Source organism: Selaginella moellendorffii, unplaced genomic scaffold (assembly GCF_000143415.4).
Source record: "Selaginella moellendorffii unplaced genomic scaffold, v1.0 SELMOscaffold_10, whole genome shotgun sequence".
NCBI lineage: Eukaryota > Viridiplantae > Streptophyta > Lycopodiopsida > Selaginellales > Selaginellaceae > Selaginella > Selaginella moellendorffii.
This window is the reverse complement of record NW_003314271.1, coordinates 3,083,457-3,093,912: the sequence shown is the minus strand read 5'-3', so window position 1 is coordinate 3,093,912 and position 10,456 is coordinate 3,083,457. Positions and strand designations below refer to the sequence as shown.

At 38.7% G+C, this 10,456-nt stretch overlaps 2 protein-coding genes across 4 annotated transcripts; one reads left to right on the top strand and one right to left on the bottom strand.

Annotated features, from left to right (window-relative positions):
• The first annotated feature begins 8 nt into the window (after nt 1-8).
• On the top strand, nt 9-963 carry LOC9631588. 3 transcript variants are annotated; one of them, XM_024673297.1, is made up of 3 exons: nt 9-237; nt 284-398; nt 462-963. In XM_024673297.1, exons 1-3 carry the CDS (start codon nt 166-168, stop codon nt 554-556), a joined length of 282 nt encoding a protein of 93 aa, XP_024529065.1. In that variant the 5' UTR covers nt 9-165; the 3' UTR covers nt 557-963. The 3 variants fall into 3 exon arrangements, with proteins under 3 accessions (XP_024529065.1, XP_024529063.1, XP_024529064.1); XM_024673295.1 differs by having other exon boundaries at nt 9-398; nt 491-963; XM_024673296.1 differs by having other exon boundaries at nt 9-398.
• Nucleotides 964-1,160: 197 nt separating this feature from the next.
• On the bottom strand, nt 1,161-2,075 carry LOC9650568 (putative ubiquitin carboxyl-terminal hydrolase 11). The gene has a single exon (XM_002968295.1). The coding sequence runs from the start codon at nt 2,073-2,075 to the stop codon at nt 1,161-1,163; it is 915 nt and encodes a 304-aa protein (XP_002968341.1).
• Nucleotides 2,076-10,456: the final 8,381 nt, after the last annotated feature.

Here is a 10,456-nt window from a genome sequence, read left to right as displayed (position 1 = left end):
AGTGCATCATGAGTGACTTCATCGAGCTTAGTCGATCATTGCTTGTAACCTGCGGCCCAAGCTCACAGGACACTCCCACGTAGAGCAATTTCTCTTCGCTGGTTTGCTGATGCAGCTGCTTGCTTCAACGTAAATGGCTCCCACTGCTTAGCGACAGCATTTGGGATGCCGTACGTGGTGGTTTCTTCTTTGGAGGAACTGAATCCTGGAGGGCTGATTCAACTAACAACGATCACGGTACCAGTAGCATTCTTTTGATCTGCTAACTCTGTTTGTTGTTCAGCTCTTTGCCAATAGATGCACTCTAAGGACACAGGCCTTCTCTGTAAGTCCGACACGCACATTGAAGCTGGATGTTCTACTTCGTCAGTCTGTTTCTACATTCTGCTCCTGGCAAGGTAAACATTTGTTTTTCGTATCTATCCCCATAAATATGTTTCCTACCCTCGCCATTTGTTCAGATGGAGCTCAACCATTACAGGTCTTGCAGGTCGACGAGGTTGCTAAAGCGGATGGAATATGTCCCTCGAAACTATATGCCCAGAGGATCAGGTGATGGTTTTCGCTGGGAGTTCTCCGGCAAGAGTGTTAAAGCTCGCCTCCATCAAAGTAGCACACCTTTGGAGGGAGGCAAACATAGATCAGCATCCAGGCGATTGTTTTGTAGGAGCAAGCTTTCTATGGTGGTGAGATTGTTGGAGCTGAGATCCAGGTACCTCATGAGAAGTCCAAAACGCGCTGGTACCTCACCTGGTTGCTTCCGTCTATCTCTTCTTCGGATGCCGACATAAGGGGACGGATTCAACAAACAACTAGTCGGACATGAAAGTCCCCAAGGTAAACGTGTTTTTGTTTGTGTCTGTTCTGCGTTTCCTACCAGCCAGGCGTGCGGCCTGACCATGTGAAAAACTCGATCCGCTTGTCTTTATCAAGGTTAAATGAGTAAATCTTTGCTTACTTTCTCGAGTTGTTCAGAATTCTTAATTCCTCGATCTCTCCAGCTTCTTGGGGAAACAAGCAGGTTACTTGTCTCCTTTTTCAGTGCCAATACATTCTTGTCAAGGAAGTTTGCGATCTGACAATGAAACATTCCGTCATACATTCCGTCATTCCGTCAAATGAATTAACTTATTATCATGAGTTACAAATGTTCATGCGCTCTAGGAAGTTTTCTGGTAAAACAGAATGTATGCATCTGTGGAGCTACTGTGTTCTGAAACATGTTCCACCGATTCGTCATCACATGCATACCACTCACTGTTTCCAAGTTTTATACTCGCTGTATAGTGCCCGTAATCAGCGTCACCCGTGTGGTTTATCAACCCATATAGTGAGTAGTGCTGCCCCGAGATCTCCACACTTTCTGGAATATCTATGGCAGTATCAATCTTTTCGACATTCCCAGACGAATCACACTTGAACCTTGCGAGATGGATAATCAAGCAGGCTGGAAGTTTCACAAACTCCATCTTCTTGCAAATGTTGTGCTGCTTACTCTTGCACTTTGAGCAGCACCATGCATCCAACATATCATCTTTTGTGTACTCTTGAATGCACGATTCTAGCGTAATGGTGTTGCCCACAGTCGATGATGGTACTGGCAGCGAGAGAGACATGAAAGTCTCAAGTGTCACCGAGGCCTCGTTGGAGCACTTTGGGCACTGTAGCTTTGTTCTAGTCTGGCCCTCAAAAATTTCTGCAACTAGCGAGCTTTGCACTTGACCACCACCTTTACGATCCTTTCTCCCTGATTTCACAGGCTTTATTTTCGTGGCAGCCCTCATATCATGACCGTGCTTCAGCTCTTGATCCAAAGCATTCAAGAGGAACATGAGATACTCCTGTGCATCCTGTTGCGAGCTTGGGCTAGATTGGAGCTTGGGTCCTGGCTTGATGGACACGCTCGCGTTGCTACGCATGCTCTCAATGATCAGCTTCCTGAAATCATTCGCCACTTCACCCCTGATCTTGTCCGCCTTTGCAAAGAAATCTGATAGCCGTGGCGTATGTAGCAGGCACTGGAGGCTGCTGTTCATCGAGCACGTACTTCCCTGGTTCTGAAGACCAATCGCCATTTGATAGTTTTGAAACCCTAGGACCCGTTTTGTAGGAACGAGAACCTTTTTGATATTTTCATTAGAACAAAACAAAGCATCCCACATGGCATCCCTCGCGCTAGCGATGGTGGATTCGAGGGTACTCCGCTAAGGGAAGCACTATTCTATCAGCGTGGGCGGTAGTCTGTTTGTCTCTCTTGGTATTGTAGATTGATCGTTTGATTTATTTTCCAGGAAGAGGGAGCTCCAGAGGGGGAAAAAAAGGTACATTCTTTTGGTCCTTGGTGAGTCTATCGTTTTCAGCTTTCTGATCGTAGGAAGATGGAACTTCTCCAACGTTAAACAATTTCTATGACCTTCCAAAAGTAAGAAACAACAATGGAAAATTTTAGCAATTTAATTTTTCATGGTGAATCTGTTTAAACAGGGAGTAACGCACAAGGAGATGATCGCTGCTCGGCACCACTACCTCAAGTGTCAAGCTCGCTGTGGTTTACTTCCTCCCTCCACGCCAATCCGGTCTTTCTAAGTTCACAACCAAGGTATGTTCAAATGTTCTTTCATCTCAAAACCTTTCAGATTATCTTTGCAGGAAACATGATCCAGTCTTGAAGCGAGTAGTTTGCTTTCTTTCTGAGTAGCATTTCAAAGCCCTCGTTTCTCCAGTAGCCAGGAAAATCTTCACGTCCCAACTTGCATAATCTTCAGCTTGAGGTCTCTTTGTATCAATCTTTTCCCACTCTATTCTATGTGGCCGCTGTATGTAGAGCAAAACGTAAGTCTCCCAGATCGAAACAAGACCTTGGCTGCTGCTCATCATGTTCCTTGCGTAGATCCTGCATTTGATCTCATGCTTGATCTCTATTACATCAAGAACGTTCATAAGAAAGGCGTGAGAGAGTGTGCCGTGCAGACCTTGCCTTTGTCCATGGCTTCCTTGATCATCCTGGCCAATTGCTCACGCATGGAAGCTCCATTACCAGTCAGGAACAAGAGCAGGAACTCCTGCTGTGGCCGAGTGAAGTAAGCGTCGAGTCCCTCATGCCGGAGTAAGCCAAGAAATGATCCACATACAGGTACAGCTGCTCCATTGCTATTCTTGGGCTCATGAGTTGTGAGTTGAGTTTAATTTTCAATTATAGTATAATACACATATTCTAAATTTTTAAAAAATTAAGGTTTATTGAAAATTTAATATTTTCATAACTATATTATATAGATAAAAAATATTCTAAAGGACATTTTATTTTATTTTATGTTCTAATGAACATCCCTATTATGACATATAGTAAGTATTTATATTGTTGAGCAAAAGATTTATTTGCAGAAAAAGTAATTTTGTCATTTCTTTAAATCCATACTCTATGCTTTCTAGCTACTAAATGTCAGATTTGTCAGAAGGAAAAAGAAACAACCATTAATATAATCTTGTTGCATATAAAAAAGAGATTTGATTCTTTTTCTAGAATACATTCTTAAGGGGTTTGTCATAGTATAATGTCTACAATTTATATATCTTCACTTACATTCTCATTCAAAAAGAGGGAAATATACATAAATGTTTATCAGTTTTAATATTAGTAATTTTAACTTTTGCAATCTTTTTTTCCAAGGTAATAATTCAAGGGTTAAGAGTTGTAATAGTTGTCCCATTGCACAACATAACGAAATCACACAAAAGAAAGAAAGAAAAGATAGCAAGGATGCTGATCATAAGTTAGAGAAAAATGCAATGACAAAGGGTGTAACAAATTGGGTGTAAAAAAATGCCCCTACTTATTTTAAAAAATTGTAATTCTGTGACTTTTAAAAAGTGCTCTATTTTCTTTTTAGCTTCCAATGGACAATATGATGGTATATATATTATTGCAACACATTGCAACATCATGCCTCCAAAAGACTACCATGAAATATTTATTGAGATGGTAAAGATAGAAATGGAGACACACTAATATTATAGATAATATTGTAAAAAGAATATTTTCAAGTATATCAAATAAAAATGTTTTTTTATTAATTATAAAAAGTATACTAATGTTGTGCAGATAGAGATAGTGAGAAATTATTTTGCAACTCCGAAGCATGTTCAAAAGATGGTGCTCAAGGATTTTATTGCAAGCACCCTACTCTATCTAGGTTGTAAGAAAACTCAATTAAAGAAGGCTAGTTTATGAGACTTACTATGATGCAGGAACCTACCACTAGCCTCAGAAGGTAAAAAACTAATATTATGTACTTTACAATAATATCTCTTTTATATTTTGTGTTATTTAGAATAAAATCTTAGATGTGTGAATTTCGAGAGGGGAAGTTACAGTAAAAAATTGATTCTATCCTTGAAATAAAATGGACCTATCTTTATGAGTTTATCCACAGGAGTTTATTTCCAGATTAAGTCATTAATAAGTAGGAGCATCCTTTTGTCCTCAAGATGTCTAAACCTCTACCTTTGGTGTAAATCTTGTCTCTCAAATGGATATGTTTGGGTCAAGGGACCTTGTTAATACATATGTACATTTTGAACACATAGAGCTGGTATCGAGTTGAACAACCATGTGAGCTTATGTGTATGATTTGAGGTAGTTATTTTTCTCACTATTTTAAAATGGTTGTAAATATTATCTTTTACATAGGCTATATTCCAATTTAACAATTGCAAAGTACAAGACTAGATGGCCTAGGAAATATTTTTGGTGCGGGTTTAACAATTAGCAACCCTAAACCCTAAACCCTAAACCCTAAACCTTCTCCTATATTATGCTAAAGCGGACTAGTAGACTTACTAGCTTTTATGGTTTCATATTAGATGGGGTTGGGGCTAATTAAAATGGTGTTTGGGCAAGTTTTAGGAATGGTCAACCCTTAGAAGGTTGTGAGAGAACTTGTGAGTTTTATTGGGCTCAAAGTCTAAACTAGAGAAATTATGCAAATAATGGCAATTTGCATATTTTGAAGAAGAGCACGAGGCAAAAGCAAATGAAATCCAATTGTGGTGGCATGAAGATGGCTATACTGATGCAAGTTGTCTACCACAACTTGAGTCATAATTAGGGTGGTGGGAAGTTAGGATGTCCAATGGGGATATCATTCTTTTTATGTTGGTTTCACTTTTTTCTTTTCTTTTCATTACCTTTTAATATTGTCTTTTTCATTATGACTAAGCATTTAAGGATTTCTAATTATGAATCTCTCTGAGAGTAAGTATTGGAGTTAATGTTCCTGTAAGGTAAGGAAGGGAAGCTAAGTTTATATAAAGCATATCTATTGGATTTGATATGTGCTACAGAGTAGTCTTGAAAAACCTTAGCATTTCAAGAAGGAAGATACATAAGACTAGAGCCTTCTATTGAGATTTTACAAGATCGAATGAAGAAGAAAGTACTCCATTGCATGAATAGTTTTTTTCTCAATATTGCTCATAATACTTGTGTATCTTTATTTCTGTTTTTACCATCTCAAAAAATATTTCATAGTAGTTTTTCGGGTGCATAATGTTGTAGTGTATCACAAGAGCATATATACTATTATATTGATCATCACCTTGTTTTCACTGAAGCAGACAAACATATAAAGCATTTCTTGAAAGTCATAAAATTGCAATTTTCTAAAATAAGTAGGAGAGCATTCTTTTTCGTTATACCCTTTATCATTGCTTTTATCTCCAACTTGTGATCACTATTCACTCTTTATTTCTTTTACATAGTTTGGTTGTGTTGTGCAATAGAATGACTATTATAGCTTCTAAGCCTTGAATTACTACTTTGGGAAGAAATATTGCAAAATTTAAAATTACAAACATTAAAACCTATAAACATTTGTGTGTATTTCCCTTTCTTTGAATGAGAGTGTGAGTGAAGATCTATAACTTTTAAATATTATCCTATGATAAATCCTTCAAGAATGTATTCTAGAAAAGAACCAATTCTCTCTTTTATATGCAACAAGCTTACATCAATAGTTGTTTTTTTTTTCCTTTCAAATGGTTATAAATTTCAAATTTACTAATTTTTAAATTTTGACAAACTTGACATTTATTAGCTAAAAAGCACAGAGTATAAATTTAAGGAAGTGAAAAGAATACTTTTTCTACAAACATCTTATTTTATATTTTAACAAACATCTCTATTATGGTATATAGTTAATATTTAAATTGTTAGACAAAGAAGTCTATACTTGCCATATCCAACCTACCTACCCTCTATCCCTATTTTATCATGCTTTAGAGTCCTAAGAGTTAGTCTCTGGTCAAACTATTAAATATGGAATAGAAAAAGATTGTAAATTTGGGTTTGGGAACAACATTATTGTGTTTAAGACAATCTCTACATTCTATAAATATATCTTATCAACAGATCTTAACACTTTTTATAAACAATTGAATATAACTAATATATAAGGTATGATAGTGAGGGTGTATTAGTGTAAGTGATTATATTTTCTATTTTACTTTAGTTATTTAACTACACTTTTGACCACTTGAAGGAGTCTCACTCACAACCTCCATAAATTTTATTCTTGACTTAAGGATATGAATGATATTTATGTTACTTAGTCTTTGCACTTAGTCCAAATGCTCTATGTGTCTGATCCCATGACAGACACCCCAAAGGTATCACTAAAATATCAATCCATTATGCTAAGGCCATGTCCATTTACCTTTGTCTCATTAGCAGTTCAAGACCACCTATGCCATATGTAAGCAATCAAAGAGAACTACTTAAGAGATGATCCATAGGGTTCAAATATAGAGGGAAAGTGCCTATGAACAAGAGTGCACCCCCTTTTCCAATTAGTTAAAAGTTTTGGGATATTTAGGGTTAAGTGTCTTTGTGTTTAAATAGTATTGGTTGGGTGACCTTCTAGGAAGTTTAAATTCAAGAGCTTACATCATAGTTCCGTATTTCAAAGATTAAATCCTCCATCCATGAATGGTCATCCTAAAACCACATTTCAGCATCCGTACGATGCTCGAAGATATAGAGAACACCCTTCCCCAATGTCCTTTCTTCGGTCCCCACCAAATCCCTCTCCATCCAAGGCCATGCTTGCCAAATATCCTTTCTTCGGTCCCTACCAAGTCCCTCTCCATCCAAGGCCATGCTTGCCAGATATCCTTTTTGCGGTCCCTATCAAGTCCCTCTCCATCCAAGGCCATATTTGCCAACACTGCCATTAGGTCAGGGCTTGAAGGCCTGACCACTAAGTCCCACTGAACTTTGAGACTTCCTCACTATATGACGATGGATTTGGCCACTATACAAGAGGATTACTCCTTTTTGTTTTTATAGTCCAAGACTTTGGGACAATATTTTGAAACACCGTGGCTCTACACAAGTCTCATAGGTACTCTCTCCACCTTTAGCCCTTAGGTGCCCTTGCCATATGGCTAAAGTGAGGTTGTAATTAGCCGTGCTAGATATCCAAGTAGGTAGTGCCACCCACATTTGGATTGGGAGCATTGACCATTCAATCTCCCGGGGGAGCTAAAGTTGACTCTTGAATACTTCACCAAATTACCCAATTTGTTTATCTGTGTTCACTCTAGCTTTGGACTCTTCAGTAGTTATATCATTAGCCATCACAAATGTTCCACTGGAGTCCTCCCCACCAGAACCCCTAGGGTTTGGGAGACAATTGCTTTGGGCTTTCACCCTTAGACTTGGACTCAGACTCGGACTTAGTCTCGGTCTCGGTCTCAGTCTCAATTGCAGTTACGGTCGCCGTCACAGTCTTGGTCACGGTCTCAGTTTGTAGCGCACCTTATCTCTCTCCCCTTAAGCCAATTGGAAAAGGGGCAATTGCTTGATGAAAGAGCCCTTAGTGGCTATTTTATCCCTATTTATCCCCAAGGTTCTAAGGATCCACGGTGACAGTATATCCAAATCTCATCCCATGATCACATGCACTACACAGTCTCAGTTGCAGTTACGGTTGCCGTCACAGTCTTGGTCATGGTCTCAGTCCTGGTCCCAATCTCGGTCTTGGTCCAAACTCGGACTCGGTCTCGGTCTCCGTCTCGGTCTTAGTCCCGGTCCTAGTCTCAGTCCTGGTCTTGGTCTCGGACTTAGACTCAGACTCGGACTCAATCTCAGTCTTGATCTTGGTCTCAATCCCAATCGCGGTCTCAGTCTCGGTGTTGGTCTTGGTCCCCATCTCGGTCTCGGTCTCAGTCCCCATCTCAGACTCCATCCCAAATTTTGTCCCAACACTTCCATATATTACAACACTTGCCATGTTTTAATCTAATGTCCCTTTTTAGATACTCATTTATTGATTGTTTTGTGCTTATTTCTTGAGCACTTTGTTTGAGTTGGAGCTTTTGATCCAAACATGTTATGCTTGTTGGACTTCTCCTTTAACCACTATCATGTGGCACACTTCTGGCTCCACTTTGGGGCTTAGGAATTTGTGTTTTATAACTCCATCACCCATAGATGAAGTTTGATATCCTTATTAAATGATATACCATTTTATAAAGTAACTCTATCATGGATTACCATCTTCATCCATGGCACCATACTATTGTTCATTAATAGTTCAATACCAAAAGCTTACTAAACCTTGCCCATCCTCTAAGGAGTATAGTCTCTCTAACTTAAAGATTTATTAGAATACTTATGGTTACCCCTCGTTAAACCTATTAGAGACACTTTCAATCTTACTACTCATTTTGAAGTAGCCTTAGCCTCTACTAACATAACCATTGCACTTTAGAACTTTAATATTGACATCTAGAGTCAATTTTCTAGCACCTTACATTGCACAGATTGTGCAAACTTTAGTTCCTAATTTTAGGAAGTTCTTTATTTAAAGGCACTATCATACTTTCTTTTATTTTATGCCACTCTAAGCCATTAAGTTCCACTTATCTATAATTTATGTTAGGGTTGTTTATGGCCTTTTCATTTGTCTACTTTGCCACTCCATCTCTTAGAGCAATTGCCTTTTGCTAAATTTAAGTATTAGGAATCCCATCCTGGAAAACATATTTCCTTTCCCATAATCTGTTAGCATTCACCACATGGTTCGCTTAACTATAGCACACGTGGTTTTTACCATTTATCCTATGGTAATTTACCATAGGATAACCATGAAGCAGAATATAAACCATCCATGTGCCACATGTCACATGCCATATACCACTTGCCATGTGTCCAAAGACAACAGAGCAGAACCCAAGTTTCAGGGCCTTGGGCCACTGAATGAAGGAACGAACCTAAACTCCCAAGTATAGAGCCAAGGACCGACAGAACTGGAGTACAGAGTGACTTCTGAGTGTACACCCCAAGGAGAAAAAGGACAAGAGCATAGAGCAACTTGTAATAGTCCTAAAGCATCTAGCATCCCAATGCTAGGACTAACATGCAAAATACAGCCAAATAGATTCTCACACTATTTCAGTACACTAATGGCCTAACACAAAGATATAGGTATTCCACCAATTAGCTTCATATAGAACTTGGGCTTAGGCCTATGCTATATCTAGAACAAATATAAGCATGCAAATGGGAGCTAAACTATTAATACCTCAAGTTGGTCTACCATGCCTAACCTACCATCTATCCCTACTTTACATTTGGATGGAACCCCCCACAGCCGCCCCTCCCCCCGAGAAATGCACACTTTGGGCTTTCACCCTTAGCCATCCTTAATACCAAGAGTTAGTCTCGGGGACTAACTCAAAACTTACTAAATATAGAATTGTGTTAGATTGTAAATTTGGACATGGGATTAACACTATTGTGTTCAGAACAATCTCTACATTCTATAGATATGCTAAATGAGCAAATCTAGACATTTTCCATAAATAGCAATTAGGACCAAATGGAATTAATACAAGGTGCATGATATTGAAGGTGTTTGGCAAACACGGTAAGCTATTACCTGACAATATTGAGGGATTAGTTTCAATATACGAGGGTTTTTATCAAACTAGTGCAAGACAGAGTAAAAGAAAATTAACAAGCCATGCCAAGTATGTTTGGCTAAATAAACACTTAGGAATTCTTTCCTTATGCTTGTCAGGCTAAATACAGATGTTAAGCCCTATTTTACTAACACTTGAACAACTTGAACAACTTGAACACATTTACAACACTTTCCCCCCCTTAGAGAAGATTGACATCTTCGTTGATGTATACTCCATCATCTGAGACATTAGTTTGGCTCTTGCTAAGCTATGTCGCTCCTTGTTCTACATTCACAGCTTGGGTTTAAGCCCATAAGCCCAAGCTCCACACTGCTCTAGCCAGTGGAGTACCCTCCTCCTTGCATTAGGCCACCGGTATACCAAAATCATGCCAAACACCGTCTAACACTATTTTGCATGCAAGAGCTAGATATGGAGAGCTAGTGGTCATGGAATTGTACCAAACCTTTGTTTTGTAGTGCAATGGGTT